The 19060-nt window shown below is 35.4% G+C and overlaps 2 protein-coding genes across 4 annotated transcripts; both read left to right on the forward strand.

Moving 5' to 3' along the window:
• Positions 1-856: 856 nt before the first annotated feature.
• Positions 857-1463, forward strand: LOC147531636 (uncharacterized). The gene is made up of 2 exons (XM_086649767.1): positions 857-947; positions 1018-1463. Exons 1-2 carry the CDS (start codon positions 857-859, stop codon positions 1461-1463), a joined length of 537 nt encoding a protein of 178 aa, XP_086505893.1.
• Positions 1464-5577: 4114 nt separating this feature from the next.
• LOC147531637 (uncharacterized) lies at positions 5578-17805 on the forward strand. Of its 3 annotated transcripts, none has more exons than XM_086646059.1 (8): positions 5578-6108; positions 7101-7165; positions 10748-10785; positions 10945-11819; positions 11982-12071; positions 12685-12746; positions 16260-16386; positions 16652-17046. In XM_086646059.1, the coding sequence occupies exons 1-7, from the start codon at positions 5806-5808 to the stop codon at positions 16363-16365; spliced, it is 1539 nt and encodes a 512-aa protein (XP_086502185.1). In that variant the 5' UTR covers positions 5578-5805; the 3' UTR covers positions 16366-16386; positions 16652-17046. The 3 variants fall into 3 exon arrangements, with proteins under 3 accessions (XP_086502185.1, XP_086502186.1, XP_086502184.1); XM_086646060.1 differs by having other exon boundaries at positions 5646-6108; positions 16681-17046; XM_086646058.1 differs by lacking the exon at positions 16652-17046 and adding an exon at positions 17322-17805 and having other exon boundaries at positions 5696-6108.
• The last annotated feature ends 1255 nt before the right edge of the window (positions 17806-19060 follow it).

A 19060-nucleotide genomic window follows, 5' to 3' on the forward strand; every position in this document is an offset into this window, starting at 1 on the left:
CAAATATGGCCCCCTATTTTCAAGTAAATGTCATTACTACCCTTCTTAATTCTAAATTTAAAACATTAAAAAAAATTATTTCCACCTCACCCCTCTTTCTCTCCACCTCATCTCTCCCCTCTCTCTCTCTCTCCAATTCAACTCTCTCTCTCCAATTCACCTCTCTCTCTCTCTCTCTCTCCAACTCACCTCTTTCTTCTCCGGCGACCTTAAAACCTAAAAAAAAAATTTCTCTCTCTCTCTAATTTTTTTTTAAATAATTTTTAGAGAGTGGAGAGATTTTTTTGTTTAAAAAAAATTTAGAGAAAGAGTGGAGAGATTTTTTTGTTTAAAAAAAAATTTAGAGAAAGAGAGGAGAGAGAACTTTTTCTTTAGGTTTTAAGGTCGCCGGCCGGAAAATTTTCCGGCCGGCGACCTTGTTGAAGAAGAAAGAGGTGAGTTGGAGAGAGAGAGAGAGGTGAATTGGAGAGAGAGAGAGCTGAATTGGAGAGAGAGAGGGGTGAGGTGTAGGAAGAGATGAGGTGGAGAGAAAGAAGGGTGAGGTTGAAATAATTTTTTTTTTTAATGTTTTAAATTTAGAATTAAGAAGGGTAGTAATGACATTTATTTGAAAATAGGGGGCCATATTTGAATTTACGAAAAAAATGGGCTATAAAGGAAGCTGGTCACAAAGTAAGGGGCCATATAGGAATTAACTCTTTTTCTAATTCTAGGATTGCATTGGAGCAATTGATGGGACACACATAAGTGCCCACATCCCCTTTTGGCAAAACTAGTACCTTTTAGAGGGAGGAAAGGCCAATGCACACAAAATGTGATGGCAGTATGTTCCTTTGACATGAAATTTACTTTCGTAATGGCGGGATGGAAAGGAACATCTAATGATTGTAAAGTTTTGTTGGAAATAATTAATAACGCTGCGACAAATTTTCCTCATCCACCACCAGGTAATTTCTCATTTTTTGTTTTTTCTTTTCACTACATGAACTTATTATCAGTAAATATATCTTTTCTTAGGTAAATATTATTCGGTTGATGCTGGATATCCTAATATGAACGGTTATTTAGCTCCATTTCGTGGTGTACGATATCATCTTCCTGATTTTCGCCATACCGGTCATGCAAGAAATCGAAAAGAATTGTTCAATCATCGTCATTCATCATTACGTAGTGTTATAGAGAAGTGCTTCGGAGTATTAAAGGCGCGATTTCCAATTCTTAAATCTATGCCACAAGTATTAATAGTTGTAGCTTGCATGGCGGTCCACAATTTTATTCGCGGAGAGATAGCTACTGATTGGTTCCTGCAAGAATATGACAATGAAACAGTAGAACATGATGATGATAATGCTAAAGAGAATGAAGAAGATCGTGAGAACTCACAATTAATTAATCAGCAAAACCATATACAAATGAATGTTATTCGTGATTCTATAGCAAATGATATAGTTACTGGAAACTGAGAATCACCTAATTAAGTCACAAATTTATCTTATTTATACTTTGTTCTAGTATTTACTAGAAATTTTAATTATTTTTAATAGATTTATTTATATAATTTGATTGTTTAGTAAATTGAAATAAATAATTTACTAGATTTCTTTATAAACATAAGATGAAATTCTTTTAGGATTTTTTTAGTGAACAGACCAAAAAGGAGGGAGCTATTGTGGGTAAGATCCACGTTAATTTGGAAACACGTTATAAGTCCAATTAGTCAGATTTTTTGTGGCCCGAGGTAACAAGTACAACAGGATATGTGTCTTTCTATATTAATGCCCCTAATACCCTTTTTATCTTTATTTTCCTTACACCTCTCTCTCTATAAGAAATCTCCTGAGCTCTCTCTTCTTTCTCTCTCTCTAAGAAATTTTTTCAGAGCTATCTCTTCTTTTTCTCTCTAAAAGATCTCTACACTCTTTTTCCTCTCTCATCGTACTCTCTATTAGAGTCTTTTATGACCCTCATTTTTACTTACTTCCAAGTATAAACAAATCTGGGTTCGGTTCCTTGGAAGTATGACCCTCATTTGTTTGTAATTGTAATTTTTAAATCACAGTACAAACAAATCTAGATCAAGGAACCGAACCCAGATTTGTTTATACTTGGAAGTATGTAAAGGGCCAGATCTGGTGTTTTTGGTTTAACAATGAAAAATTAGATCGGTGATTTTTAGTTCATGAGGAATATAAAGATCGATGCAATCTAGAAGATTATAGTTTACATGGTGAAAAGCTTTTGTTCAATGTGTGTGTGTGTGTCTTATTCTCTCTCGCAATCGGAATCTAGATATGGATATTATATCCTGATATGCTGAGATCTGAAAGCAACAAATCCGGATTTAGGGTTTAATGTTTTGGATCTTGTTTTTTTTTTTCTAAATTTTCTCTCTCTAGAAATTTTAAAAAGTGTATATGACATTTTCTATACATAATTTTAGATTCGCTGAGATCATCTTAAAGATCTTCAATATTGTTAGATCTAATTTTTTTTGTATTAAATTTATCTAATAATTTTAGACTTGAAGACTTGAGGATGAAATGAAAAATTCGTAGGCGCACTAGATTTTTAAATGTACTGTAAATTTCGTACATTCCTGTTGAAGTGTAGTGTACATTCTTCAGTTCCTGCTTAAATATCAAGTTGCTTCTTAAATATCAAGTTCCTGGTACCTGTGCATGTGCATTGTACACGTTCCTTTTTGGGAGGAAAATTGTAATGTTATGTCTACAAAAAGATTTACTATACATTGATAAGTTCCCGACATCATTTTTAACTGCACCTCTTTTGTTTGAGAATATTGAAATGTAGAGTGCATAAAATGTGACACTCAACGTCTTAAAGTTTCCTTTGAATATTGTACCACTTTTTTGTTATATTCATCGTGACTGATACACCATTTCGTCCAAATGTAATGTTCACTTTTCAGTTTCCTCTACAATTTTTTATTTCTGTCCCGCGTAGCTGTATATTGTACATTAGTCCGTTCCCGTTATATTTTTTAGGACAATTTAGAAGGGAAAATAAATTATTTTATGTATTGTACATTTGCAAACGTCCCGTACATTTCAAATTTCCTGCTGCATGGTAAGAAGGCAAAGTATAGAAAAAAGTTATATATGCACCGTACATTTGTAAATGTCCAGTAAATATCAATATGTATTTCCATGTTTAGATGATTATGTGAATAGAAAATTATTTTAGTTATAGTACATTGGCAAACTTCCGTACATTTCGAAATTCCCAGTTCATGTTAAGAAGGCAAAGTATAGAAAAAAGTTATATTATGCATCATATATTCGTAAGTATCCTGTACATTCACAAATGTCTCGTACATTCGAAAATGTCCCGTACATTCACAAATGTCCTGTACATTTTGAAATTCCTGGTTCATGTTGAGAAGGCAGAGTACATAAAAAGTTATACTATGCATCGTAAATTCGTAAATGTCCACTAATATCATTTATATTACCACATTTAGATGATTATATGAAATATAATTATTATATTTATAGTACATTCATAAATAACCAGTACATTTCAAAATTCCTGCTGCATTGTAAGAAGGCAAAGTATAGAAAAAGTTATATATATGCACCGTATATTCGTAAATGTCCAGTAAATATCAATATTCGCATGTTTAGATGATTATGTGAAAGGAAAAATATTTTAGTTATAGTACATTGGAAAACGTCCCGTACATTTCAAAATTCCCGGTTCATGTTAAGAAGGCAAAGTATAGAAAAAAAAACTATATTATGCATCGTATATTCGTAAGTATCCTGTACATCCACAAATGTCTCGTACATTCGAAAATGTCCCGTACATTCACAAATGTCCTGTACATTTTGAAATTCCTGGTTCATGTTAAGAAGGTAGAGTACATAAAAAGTTATACTATGCATCGTAAATTTGTAAATGTCCACTAATATCATTTATATTACCACATTTATATGATTATATGAAATATAATTATTATATTTATAGTACATTCGTAAATATCCAGTACATTTCAAAATTCCTGCTGCATGGTAAGAAGGCAAAGTATAGAAAAAAGTTATATATGCACCGTATATTCGTAAATGTCCAGTAAATATCAATATGTATTCGCATGTTTAGATGATTATGTGAAAGGAAAATTATTTTAGTTATAGTACATTGGCAAACGTCCCGTACATTTTGAAATTCCCGGTTCATGTTAAGAAGGCAAAGTATAGAAAAAAGCTATATTATGCATCGTATATTCGTAAGTATCCTGCACATTCACAAATGTCCCGTACATTCGAAAATGTCCCGTAGATTCACAAATGTCCTGTACATTTCAAAATTCCTGGTTCATGTTAAGAAGGCAGAAATACTATGCATCGTAAATTCGTAAATGTCCACTAGTATCATTTAAATTACCACATTTAGATGATTATATGAAATATAATTATTTTATTTATATTACATTCGTAAATATCCAGTACATTTCAAAATTTTCTTGTGCACGTTACGAAAGCAAAGTATAGAAAAATGTTACATTATTCACCGTACATTCGTAAATGTCCAATAAATATTACTATATATATTCCCGCATTTAACTAATTATGTGAGAAAATTATTTTATTTTCAGTATGTTTAAAAATTTTCCGTACAATTAAAAATTTTCCGTACATTTTCAAATGTCAAACGAAAGGAAAAAAATATGGGAAAGAAAGAAAATAGGAAAGAGAAATCTCAAGAGAAAATAATGAGACAGGAAGAAAAATGGGAGAGAAATTAGGAATTGAAGAAAGAAAAAAGTCAAAAAAAAAGGCAAAGAAAAAATACCACAGATAAGGAAAGTAGTTAAATAAAGATATGAAAAATATTTGTAGAGATAGAAAGAAAATTAAAAACAAAGAAAGAAATTAGTTAGATTGGAGAGAAAAAAACTATACAGAGAAAATAATTAATGGAAAGAGAAAATAGGAAAAAGAAAAGAGAGAGAAAATAGGAAATTAGTTAGATATGAAAATAATGTTATTGAAAAAATAAAATTATAGAGAGAGAAAACTTGAACAAATTTGGAAAAACAGAAAAGTTGAAAGTGGAAGATAGCAGGTGCTTGGATCCGATTTAAGAGAAAGAGAAAAAATGACGTGGCAAGTAAGAAAAGGATATCACGTGGGTGGGTTGTTATTTTGGGCAGGATTTAAATGAATGGCAAGACTGTAATTTTCACAAATATCAAGCCTTAAAACGAATTTCACATCCTCCCTGTCATTTTGGACCTGCTTCTTATATTAAGGTGGCAGTGGGTTTCAGTCCCATTAAAGGCTTCTTTTTGGATTGTTGGGTTAACCCCTCATTTTTTTAATATGTAATTGTTACATAAAAGCATTTTTAGCTAATTTCTGCCAAATGCGTCACGAAAATTTTACTATAAGAAAAAACGTTTTTCTATAATATTACTAAACACTCAAATATAACTTTTTTAAAGCGCTCAAAATTAAGCACTAAAAGAAAAGCAACTGCAGAAAAGTTCCGCTTATCCAAGTGAATCAGAAATACTGTTTCAACAAAAAAAAAAAAAAAAAAAAAGTGAATCAGAAATATGGCTTTTCATTCGGGCTTTTCCTAAACCCTTGAAATATGGTTTAGGAATGTAAATGAACCGTTTTTTCTGGCCGGGCTAATAAGAAGTCGGGCTTTTCCTTAATTATCCTAGGAATCCCGTTGTCGTCAAACTATTAACGTCTTGACAAAACCTAAACCCTGAACCGTTTACTTTGGAGAGCTTCACTCTCTCCCTCTTTCCTATATTCACGAACCTATTTTCTCATGCTGGAAACAAGAGGAAATAGAAAATCCTCATCTGCCCTAGTATTTGAACCTCGTCAGGTAATGCTGGCAAAGCAACAACAGAAGATGATGAACAAGCAGAACTGCTCTGAAACCCCAGAAAATGATATCACTGACAGAACCAAAACACAGAAATCTGTTCAGAAGGAGAAGAGAAAGAAGAAGAAGAAATATAGTAGCGAATGTTCATCTGGTATTTTACATTTAATAGCTAACTTTCTTAAACATAAAGGATTGTCCAAAACCCTAGCCGCATTTAAGTCTGAAGCAGCAAATGAAGAGGTGACTTTTTGTTTTGTTTGAATTTTGATTTAAACTCAGGAAGTTCATAATTCATAATTTGTTGTTTTTACCTCTCAAAATTAATCAATCTTTTAAAGAAAACCCTAGCCCTAATTTGATCTTCATTTACACGTTTAAATATTTACTGAAATCTAGAATAATTAAGACCTGAAGCAGCTTACTGAACTCCTCATACAAATCCAACAAAAGGTTCCAACTTCTGGTTTGGGATTATAGAACAATGAAGATAAGGAAAAAAAAAAAAAGAGAGTCTTGTTTTATGGTCGTGAAGTAGGCTGACTTCTTATTAGCTACTTACAACCCAGATGAAGCAACTGTAAGATTGATCAACTTTTCTAATTCCTTGTGAATAGGATAAGAATGCTTCAAATATTTGTTACTGAAGATGTTTTAAACTTGTAGGGGGAAAGGTTTTGTATAGCTTCACGTCTTCTCGATGGTACTATTTTTGGCTTCGGGAATGGTTGTGGGTGGGTCTGGCATGGCCAACCTTGATGTGTCTATAATCTATATCTTTTATTGGAATCTCCTTATCATATTCCAACTGTATAAAATATAAGGCAATACCATCTTGTTTTATCTTTAGCCCGTACTTTGTCACACTAAGTGGAAATAGTGTTGTTTGAAAACTTTCAGGCATGTTCATGTTTTTGGAATTGGTAACTATCCGTGCTTGATATTTCAGAACAGGCCATCTTAATCTACAAAATTTTCCAACCTAACTTTTCGACAGCTTGCCTACTTCCAATCAGCGTCGAATTATCTATGCAACATTTTTTTCTTTTTAGTTTCTTTTTCTCAGATGAGGTTACAAAGGTGTGACTTGGATTAGGCATATACCCATTTTGTTAGGCTAATGTCTGGTAGCAACCGCAGATTATACCTTGTACAATAAGTAATTGAATAAATAGTCATAGTGATTGTGAAGAAGAAATATTTTCCTTCTGAAGTGACTGTCATATATTTTACAGCTTGATGGCTTGAAGAGACATGCCATGGACTTGGAGGAGATTTATTCCGAGTATTTAGAACACTGGTAAGATGAAATATTACTTGGTTGGAATAGAACAAAGAGTTTGAGTTTTGTGGCAGTGTTGATAAATACAACATATTGGGACTCCATAAAGCTAAGAAGTTGTGTTTGCTTTTAAGTTTTCAATTATTCTTTTGCTAATACCATAAGAGGGACATCTAAACCACTTTCCGGATTTTGTCAATAATTGATTAATTGTTAACTAGCAGCTTCAAAATGATTAATGAATGATCAACACAACTTGTATGCCATCAAAGTCATATATAAGTAATCGGTACCTTAAAGTTAGTTTAGTCAATTAGTTTATTACCTAGTAACTGCAGGCTATGAATGCCTGGTATTTTATGTATATTATTTTCCTTCTCAGTTGATGTTTTAGTTAAGTTTACTGCTGAACTGGACTCTACAGAGTACCCTGTAGATTTAGAGTAGATAATCAAAGTGTATTCCATGTACATTATGTTGTTGTTCCAAGCAACTTTAGATGGTGACAGAGCAACAAAAGAACTTGCTTGGATATCACCTCATTCAGCACGACAGGTTAAAACTAACATTTGGAAGATTCTCTTTGTTGATTTGCTCTAAATATAAAACTAATCTCCAACCCATAAGCTAAGCAGTACGACTCGGACTCGGCTCGGCCAAGGGCCGAGTCCGAGTCAAGGTCCGAGTCAGCCGAGTCACTCGGCCGAGTCAGCTGAGTCACTCTAAGTCATTATGAAATTGTTAGTAGTATATGTATATAAAACAGTAACATGATAATACTAATCTAATCAAGTTCAAACTTAAAAATAGACTCTAGGTTCCTAACTCTATTAATAGACTTTTATTTAGTTTCTAACTTTCTATACAATCTTTTGGTATTCCAAAAGATGTCAAACAAGTTTCCATAAATAATTAATAGACTTTTATCTTCTTAAATATTCTTTCTAATTAGATAATAACTAGGAATATCATATAAAAAAACATCTATAGTCGTACAAATCAGACTCTAGGTTCCTAACTCTATTAATAGACTTTTATTTCTAGTTTCTAACTTTCTATACAATCTTTTGGTCTTCCAAAAGATGTTAAACAAGTTTCCATAAATAATTAATAAACTTTTATCTTCTTAAATATTCTTTCTAATTAGATAATAACTAGGAATATCATATACTCCCTCTGTCCCAATTTAAGAGTCCCGTATTCCTTTTTCGTCTGTCCCAAATTAAGAGTCCCGTATTCCTTTTTCGTCTGTCCCAAATTAAGAGTCCCATTCCTCTTTTATCATATAAAATCTATAGATTTTCCAATTATACCCGTGTTGACAATATATAATGTAGTTATTACTTAATTAAAACAATTCGTATTTTGGTAATCTTTTAGAAAGAGATGAGAATAATTTGTGTTTATGGAAACCAATCTTATATATAGTACTAATTCTTTTGAATTCCAAAAAACATGTTAAAAATTAATGTGGGTAAAAATGGAAAAGTAAAAGTTGTGAAAAAAAGTTACGTTTTTAAAATGGGACTCTTAATTTGGGATGGAGGGAGTAAAAAAATATCCATAGTCGTACAAATCAGACTTCAATAATAAAAGAAATAAAATCTCAGCCGAGTCTGCCGAGTCTGACCGAGTCAACCCAAGTCACTCGGGCTAACCCTAGACTCGGGAACTCAGTGGAACTCGGCTCGGGGTACTGCCGAGTCCGAGCCGAATCCCGAGTCACTCGGCTGACTCGGCCGAGTCGGACTGCATAGCCCAGAAGCAGATGATATTAAGCTGGCAAACTAAAAAATTCAATAATATATCTAAAATGGATACTCAGCTAGTCAGCTTTAGTACTTTTTGCAAAATTAGTAACTCCCATCACGCACAAAATTTTGGACCCCTTTTAGCAGGGCTGGTCTCCGAAGCAGTGCTGGTATGCGAAGTAGGGCTATGTCAAGGGGGTTACTATCACATCTTGGTTCAGAAGCAAGGGACTGTATCCGAAATGTTCAACTTTTCCTAGGGCACAAAATTTTGGACCCCTTTTAGCAGGGCTGGTCTCCGAAGCAGTGCTGGTATGCGAAGTAGGGCTATGTCAAGGGGGTTACTATCACATCTTGGTTCAGAAGCAAGGGACTGTATCCGAAGTGTTCAACTTTTCCTAGGGCACATGGGACATAGGGATGAGAAGAAATCTAAATGATTGGGAGATCCTAATCTTAGTTCAACTCCTTCACACGATTGGCAACATTAACCCAATCGAGGGTACAGAAGATACTAGAGTTTGGAAGCATGAGAAGGATAAGATATCAGTGAAGCATTGTTACACTAGTTTGGACGGATCTCTCATGGAGAATTAAGATGACATTCACAAGCATATATGGAACTCGACTATCCCTACCAGACTGAGCTTCCTAGTGTGGGCGGCGGCAAAAAACAAAATCTCCACAACACATATGTTTGGAGCTCGGGGCGTGCATCGGATTAACAGATGCATAAGATGCAAAAATGAAGAGGAATCAGCTGAACACCTTTTTCTAAGATGCAGTAAGGCCATTTTCTTATGGGATTTCTTCTTATCGAAATTGGGCAACCAATGGTGCGTATAAAGGCAGGTTCACCAGGCTATAATTCAATGGAAGAACCTCAAGATTAGAAAATCAAAAAGAGATGTCTGGTCTATGATTCCAATAGCGATCATTTGGGTAATTTGGAAAGATAGAAATGATAAAATATTCAAAGAGCAAATTATTCAAAAAAAATATATTCAAAGAGTCCAGCCCAAACAGTGTATTGGTAGTGCAGGATGTGTTAGCCATGCTGTTCCAGTGGAACAGGAACTTAGTTTGGGCTTTCACTTTTACGGACTTTGTGTCTAATTGGGAGACTATCATGATGTAACATTAGGCCGCTCTAGTTTACAACCTCCCTTTATTTTTTTGTGTTCTTTCCTGTATATATCCTTCTGATTCTTTTTCATTGTTAATTCGAAGTTTCACAAAAAAAAGCGGTTAGTAATGTTAGTGGTCCATGTATATTTCGGGAATTAGAAAGAGAGAGTCAGTAAGGATATATAAACTAAAACCCTAGGGATATCATAATGTCGAATTCTCACGAATTGTGTAACTTGTTTTCTTATCATAGTTGAAATCATCGCGCCGTTGTTCGCCGTGGAGTAGGTTTCACCAACCGAGCCACGTATGTCTGATTGTTTACCTTCCTATTGCTTTTCTTAGTTTCCTTGATTTCATCGCAACACATATGCTTCGTACCTGTACTGTTCTCAGTATTATATGGTAATTGGTACATTAAGGAATTAGCAAAACAAAAACTGATTATTCAGTGAATGAATAATATACACAAGGAGAATTGCTTATAACCCTAATTGGTGAAGTACTGAACTGCCTTGAGGGTTAGGCTCCTAGTCAGCTACATGCAAGAAGCAGAACTTCATACAACACAATAAGGCGACAACAACTAACAGCAATTAAAGCTTCTACTTTTAACTAAACTTGGCAACTAGTATAAGAAACACTAGAAGTCATTTAAATGTTCTTATATCACTGTATCTTTTCATTTGAAGTACTCACACAAGTGCTTCTCTATGTGCAGTAAACATGACGGAGAAGAAAGCATCCCTGTAAAGCGAGGTATCTCTGTGTTTAATTGCATATGATGGTTTCCCATGCATCGTTGTGATGGTCCCGTAGTTGCATTACCTATCTACAATCCAATTTTTTGGAGGTTGGTTGTTGTATGCAAATTTGTAATGTGAATCCTAAGAGTAGTTTTGATTTTGGACCACACAGAAATTGCAGATTTGCGAACAGAGGAGCATGCTGAAAATGACAAGGGAGAAACTAAATTTGACGCTCAGGTTAAATCCGTTAGCAAGATAAAGAGAAAAGAAAGTAAAGGGAGTGCTGCTGGTTCAGTGAATGATCAACATGGACTTGGCAAAGGACATGGTGCATCTGAAATGTTGATAAATGGAGCTGAGCCAGATTTGCAGGTGGAACCCAAAAAAAAGAACAAGAAAGTTGTTTCTGATGGTACGGGTAAAATTAAGGAATTTGGGTTGGAAGTTGTTCAGGAGCCTGCTGACAATATGGCTTGTGAAGACCAAGTGAATAAGCCAGTTAAAAAACCAAAGGTAAAAAAGAAAAAGGGAGACGAGCCTACTCCTGAATCTCTCACAGAGAGTGTCAACGGAAGATTAGACAAGTCATCTGCTGAGGATATCTATTCCACGGGAATATTGGAGGAGAAGAAGGTGAAATCCAAAGATAAGAAAAGGAATAAAAAATTGACGACTGACAGTTTGTCTCAGGCTACAAAAGAAGACACAACAAAAACTGAGTCTAAGACGGATAATTTTTCGAGTTTAGATGGTAATGCTATGAGAATAAAGAAAAAGGACAAGAAAAGAAAAAGATTGAATTCCGAAGAGAAAGAGTCCCAGCCTGATGATAAAATTGCAAGTAAAGAGTCTAACCAGAACAATGGAAAAAGTTCAGAAGAGGACAAAGCGAATGACTTGCAAGACAGTGAGGGACATGCTGGTAAGAAAAAGAAGACGAAACATGGTCAGGATGAAAGTGACAAGTTGTTGAAAGCATCTCTCACTGAAAGGCTTTCTGCAACTGATAAAAGCATGAAGAAACAACAGAATGGTTCTGCTGAGGTACCTATTCTCATTTCTCTTAATTTTATTACTTGGTATCATTTAAATTTACTTGAAATTTCTAGGTAATACTACTGCAAGTCAATTGCTATTCAATCACATTTAAGCATTTCATAATTCCTTGTTAAGATTTGTGTTTATTTCAAATTTTGATTTATGCAGCCAAAGACTGTTAATGCATTTAGAAGAGTTGAAATTGAGAAAGTGGAATTTGTAGATGAGAGACTTCAAGACAATTCTTTTTGGGCAAAGGTGTGCATTTTTTAATGTCTTCGTTTGTGTTTGCTTACCTTTTAAATTTCTAATTTTCAGTTCTCAAAACAGTTTTACTCTCTTAGATTTTCTTGAAACGGCAAATGAGTTTTTAGGTACGAGCTGAGTGGTACATGATTGAAAAAGAACATGATTAAAGATGACATTGTTTGCACATCGCCTTCTAGCTATAGTTGAAACCCAGATACAACATACTCCCACCCCACGGTTTGCCCTGCTGAAGTAGTAGAGAGTTCTCTTGACCGAAAAAATAATAGAGAAGTCGCCTGGTTAGTGGAGGAAGGTATGCTTTAGTATTTTGTAATGGCTATGGTGTTACAGTTTGTATCCATTTCCTATCTAGGCACATATTGGCCGAATGGGCCTGATACCCTTAGAATACCCAACAAACATACAGTGGAGTTATTAGGGTTCTCGATTAGGCAGCATCTGTTAGGGTTTAGAAGTCCGTACCTTATAAATAGGTCTTTGTGTATTTGTTTTCAGCATCTTCAAATCAATATCAACCAGAACCTAGTTACATATATCTTTAAGCTTCTAGTTTATTAGTTCTTTAAATGTTCCACTGCAAATACATCAATTTCTTTTGCAGGATGGTGCTGACACTGGCTACGGTGCAAAAGCTCAAGAAGTTTTAGGGCAGGTTACAGGAAGGTATGCTTTAGTATTCTGCAATTTTCTTCTCGACGAAGAATTCTTTCTTGTTTCAATCTTGTAAAATCACACAGATAACTATATTAGATAGCATCTCTTGGTTGGAAGTTGGGATGGGGATCGGGGCGGGCAGCCCGTGGGCAGGTCGGGCTGGTACGGGCAACTCTGTCTAATGACGATTAGGGTTTCGGACGGTCCAGGCGGGCAGATTGTCACTCTCGGTTCATGATAGCCTGTCCAAGCCTGACAACAGGATCGTCTGGTGTCGGGCGGCTCTGGCTAGGTCAACCTGTATGAAAAAAGTGAAAGAATTTAAGTTATTCTTTATTTAAGTACAAAATAGAGTACTACTACACAAGTTAATTTCAACCAAAAAAGTACCCAAAATTAAAATTAAAGATTGCAGTTGAAGAAACTTGGTCGAAGATGAACACTGTGTTACTGTACACCATTTGTGGTTAGTTGATTACTGAGTAGGGATTTTTCAGAGAAGAAGACAAGGAGTGAGTACCTGTACCGAAGATGAGAGAAGGAGAGGCTCAATCACACAGAGAGAGGCGCTAAGGTTTTGTAATTTAAGAAATGGCGAGACTGAAACTGAATAGAGACCTGAGATAAAAGCAAGGAATGAAATTTCGGCTTCGAAGGAAATTTCGGTCGGTCCAAAAGTGGAAACGTTTCTTCGGTCTGTGCGGAAATTTTACAAACCTGTGGTCTGTGGAAATGATTGAACTGTTAGGATAGGGGACAAATTGAAAGATTTAACCCTAAAGCAGTTCAGTTAGGTTCTAGTCTGCAATAAAACAGTTAGTTTAGGGGGTAAATTGAAATATTTAACCCTAAAACAGTTAGATCAGGTGTTAATCTGCAATAAGACAGTTAGTTTAGGGGGCTAAATTAAATTAGTTGACCATAATAACCCTGAAATAGTTAGCTTAGGGGCCTAATTTGCAATAAAATAGTTAAGTTAGTGGGAAAATTTAAACATTGACCCTAATAACTCTAAAACAATTAGATTAGGGGCCTGAACTGAAATAACTAGTAAGTTAAGGGGTTATTCTGAAATAACACAACAGTTACTTGTATTGAAGTAATAATGGTCTCCCCTTATATACATCTAACTTTCCCAAATTCTCAGCTTTCATCGAAATCGACACCTCCCTCCTCTCTCTCTAGATTTTCTTTCAAATCCTTTAACAAAACCCTAAAATCGATAACTGGAGATAGAGATCAACTGAAGAATTAGGAATCTCTTAACAAATAAAAGATGTGAGAAGAAACAATCAAAAAAGAAGAAAGAAATGTTTCTGTTAGGAAGAAGAGAGATAGACGAAGGTATGATAATCAAATTCTGATCTTCAGTTCTAATTTTATAGAAAGATTGAGTAATTAAAAGTTAAAACTCAATAATCAAACACATTAAGATGGGAGTCTTATCCTTCTACCATTTCTTCTCAATAATTTCCCTTTTTTTTTGTTTCAATTTGTCAGAATCCAACAAATTTCGAATCTTTCGAAACCCTAAAGATTGATTTCGAAATTTCTTATCAGATTTCTTGACACGAAATTTATGCATGTGCAACTTCGTTTCCCTAACTTGAATTCTCGACAAATTTCGGTCATTCCGACCGAAATTTGTCGACATTTCATTCCTTGGATGAAAGAGGGAGTGGAGCGTAGGGTTAAGAATGTGAGCTGTTTGCTTAATTGAAGAGTTATAACTCTTCACTTCAACACCTAGATTGGAAGGATGAGATTAACTCATCAGACCATCTAGGTAATAGATCCTTATGATAAATGTCTGGCGGGTAAATGGGTAACTCTTCGTGGGTATCTAAGGCGGGTGGGTAAGGGTAAATGAATACGATATGGGCTCGAACAGATAGCCGGATAGAGGTTGCCACCTGAGCCCACCCATTTTATCCACCCTGGACGTGCGATTTACGCCAAGAGACAGGCAACTGGTGTCGGCGGACTAGTCGGGTCGTGGGTACTCGCAGAATTTCCTCCCATCTCTTCGGAGTCTGGAAAGGTATACAAGGTAGGGCAAAAAATTTCAATAAAATGACGAGATGGACCCTGGGGGACGAAAAGTGTATCAGCTTTTGCCATGACGTGGGGTATCACACAATCTCATAATACAGGTTCTCATCAATATTCCATATATCTCAGCAAAGGAAGCAACAGTGCATCAAACCTTTAATTTGAATCATTCCACGAGATTTTATTGAGGAGAAACATTAGTGATTGGGAGATCCCAACTTTGTCACAGCTCTCGAGTATTGTTGACGAGTGACGAGTTTAAGCCATTAGAGGGAGAGATAGAGAGGAAAGTTTGGAGAACGAAGAGCTCTCAGTTAAAGAATGTTATAAGAGAAGATCCCTCTAACTCGGACATTCATTGGATCCTTTGGAACGCGAAGATCCCTGTAAGGGTTAGTTTCGTGATATGGGCTCCACGAAATAATGTTCCAACAGTGGATATTCTTAAGAGATGAGGTATTGCCTATTCCGAACAGATGCAAAAATGAGGAAGAAACAGTTGAATACTTATTTCTTCACTGCGATAAGGCTACAGTCTTGTGGGGCTTCTTCATGGATACGTCAGGGAATTTTTGGTGTTTCGCAAGTCAATAACACATACTATTGAGCAGTGGTGATACTTAAGAGTCAAAAAGGCGAAGAAGGTTATGTGGAATCTTATCCCACCAGCAAATAAATGGGCAATTTGGAATGACAGGAATAACTTTTTTTTCGAAGATTCAAATACCAACGACGCCTTCCAGGTGGAAGACATTTTAGCACTCCTATACCATTGGAGTAGGCAAATTCCTTCGGCAAAAGATAAATCTTATTGTAATTTTCTGCTCAAGTGGTAGGACTTGATGATGTAACGTATTTCTATTTTTTTCTGCCTTTAAACTCTTGTACATCCCCATCTTATCCTAATATTAATTCAAAATTTTCAAAAAGAAAAAGAAAAAAGGGCCAACAACGAAACTGCCAAAAGCAAAGCTGCGTACATCGGAATTGAATGCATTTTGACCATTGGTGCGATATAACATTCCACACATTCTTTGTTGCTTACGCTATAAGCAGTACACCTTGAGGGTCACATTTTATCGTTTAGGACCTCCAAACGAACTTTTAGTAGTTCTTTATTAGTATGTTTAGTAAGTTTTCCTTTAGGAAATTTTTCTTAAGAAGTTTTCTGTTGTATTGAGATTATGCAATTTAGTTATTTAGAAATTGTGAATTCGAATTTGATTAGGTTTAAAACCCTAGCTAATAGTTGTTAACATTCAGTTTATCTATAAAATTCCAACAGTTTCTCTACTCTTTGTGAGTTTCCGAGTTTCCTAAGTTTTGGACATAAATCTAAAGGTTTTCTGAGTTTTCGGTTGCGTCGGTCCTCTAGATGGATTTTCTAACATTCCAAGTAGCACATTTAGGCTTTGGGCTGGCTACATTTTCTTCTTGTATCTAATTCAAGTAGGAGCTTTTATATTTCAGAAATTTCCGGCATGAGAAGACTAAGAAGAAGCGGGGAAGTTACAGAGGAGGTCAGATTGATCTACAGTCCCACTCAGTTAAATTCAATTATTCAGATGTGGAGTGATGAAAATTGTGATTCATCCAGGTGAGCAAACCAGTTTACCTTTTATTTATTCATTTAATCACTTTCAACTTAATTTGTGGACTTACACCAGATATGATTTATAAAACTAGTGATGCTAGAAAATATGTATGCGCGTAGCCGATTTTTATGGATCTGGGTTAACTTAAATTTCGATATCTCAACTCAGTGTACTTGTTAAACTCTACTTATTCCCCCATTTGGTATAATATCTGTTGGGATATGGTATTGAACTTAATTTGTTTCTTCTTCCTTCATGTAACATCAGAAGATCAAGTCAAAAAGTCATCTGTACAGGGGCGTAGATATGGCAGATAATACAGCAGAATTTGTTTCGAATATTCGGAGGATTATTTGATATCCGAATGGATAACGTACCTGCTATCCGTATACACATCCGAAAGCTTTCGGAAATATCCGAAAGGACCCTATCCATTAAGTTTAATGTAAGGTTTTTATCTTTCAAAAAATTGAAATAAAAACAATTCAAAATTTTATACCTTTATTTCTCACGATTTGATGGAATTTGGGCCATACAAGGTGAAACTATAATTATTCCATGCTTATGTAATGTATAATATGAATTTTATGATTGCATATCTAATATTTTATGATAATGCAGTATTCTTATTAATATCGATATACGATAAAATGTTTATACCCGATATCTGAATGTGAAGTATTTCGAATATGAATGGGGTTTTTGGATGCAGATAATGCAATATTCCAATTGATATCTGTATATGAAATGTTTGTACCTTATATCTGAATGTGAAGTACTTTGAATATGTATGGGAAGCATAGGATGTTCAACCATCTTTTGAGAAACCTAGGCCTGTGCATTATATCGTATCTAACGAGAGAATTGTTTGGCGCTCTTGGCTGGGGCGGTCAACCTGTGACCATTTTGCCACATACTAATGTGATTTTATGTATAGACATTATATTGGAGAAAGAGAAGTCCTCATTTCGCATGTAAGTCATGCCAAACAACATCCAACAAATCTGATAGCCACGGTGGTCAGACCCAAGTAGGGGTGGGAATCGGACCGGACAGGCAGTCTGCGGACAACTACTCTCCCGGTTCGGGCGGAACGGACACATGCTTCCATTGACCACTCGGACAATCGGACTTAACGGAAATTACTTGGTGAAAAAGCCCGTCTATGATCGTTTTTTTTGCACGACTTGTTGGACATTGGTCGGACCGGACCGGGTATAAAGCCCAAAACAGAACAAAATTGATTAGTGTATTAAAAGTTCTTCTTCACTTTAAACTATAAGAATGAAGTCATGAAGATCCAAATCTGAAGTTGGATCTCAATTTTACAAAAACAAAAGATTACACATTGATACAGTTTAATATCCATAATTCTACACAAGAAAACATCATCAAGTAGTAGCATTGAGTAGCAACAGCAAGAAGCAACACTGCAACTACACATAGGCAAGAAGTCGAAGAAGAAGATGAAAAAAAAAAAATAATCGAAGAAGAGAAACATAGGATACTTACATTGTGTTGAAGATTAGAGCTCGTGAAGATGAAGTTGATTTGCCAACAACCCTTGGTTGGAGTAGTAAGAGGTATAATTTTCCACCCAGAGGTTAAGGGTTCGAGGCACACGCTGAACAATTCAAAAAAAAAAAGATGAAGTTGATTTTCAAATTCAGAGTAGACAAAAAAACCAGAGAAATTTTCCACATTATCAAATAATCGAAAAAGATGGAAATGAAAATAATAATAAAAGAAAAGTAATAGACTAAAAAGAATAAGAAGATACATACAAAGATTTCAAGTTCAAGGGGTCGAATCCTCGCACAGAAAAATATAATCAAAAGTACTAGGGTTAGAGAACAAGAACTAGGGTTTAGGAAATAGTTATTTAGTCGAGATTCGGGAACAAGAACAGAGGGATTCGGTCTATTAGAATGAAAATAATAATAAAAGAAAGTAATAGACTAAGAAGAATATGAATATACTTACAGAGATTCAAAGATGAAAGGGGTCGAAATCTCGAAGAGATCAAGTCCGTGAAGATCTTCGACTAAGAGTTTCGATCGGTTGATTAGAATGAGATGTTTAGGCTTTAGGAATTGAAGATCTTCAACTGAAGAAGAAGAAGAAGAGTTGAGGAGGAACCGAAAAGAGCCAACATAGAGAGAGAGGGGATTCGGTTGATTAGAATGAGTTGGTTAGCGTTACATGTTTATATATGACCCTAGGTATTAATTTAACCATTCATATTAAACCCTAGTTAATCTAAGGGATGAAATCTATTCGGACTAACGGGCGGTCTCTCGGTCGGACAGACGCGGGCGGACTGCCGTATAAGGGTTGTTGCCCACGTCCGTCCACTTAACCCTTCCCGGGCTGTCGGGCTTTGTCCAAGCCGGTTACCGGGCGTCCACAGACTCTGGTGGACTCGGGCGTCCGTGGGCGGATCCGGGCCACGGACCAAAATCCCACCCTTAGACCCAAGGCTCTCCAATCTATCAATTTAAAAAAAAGGCTCTCCAATTTCTACAACGGAGAAGGGTATTTTTTATAATATATTCTCTGAAGTTTCTAAGATTACAATCGTCAAATATATCTTCAAACTTTCTCCCATAGCTAAAGATTAGACTTCCCAACCTATCTCCAAGGGTTGAGATCATTGTGCTCGTAGTCAGTCTTCAA

Source organism: Eschscholzia californica, unplaced genomic scaffold (genome assembly GCF_041429995.1).
Source record: "Eschscholzia californica isolate CP2 unplaced genomic scaffold, dmEscCali1.0.p SCAF_6, whole genome shotgun sequence".
In the NCBI taxonomy this organism is placed as follows: Eukaryota; Viridiplantae; Streptophyta; class Magnoliopsida; order Ranunculales; family Papaveraceae; genus Eschscholzia; species Eschscholzia californica.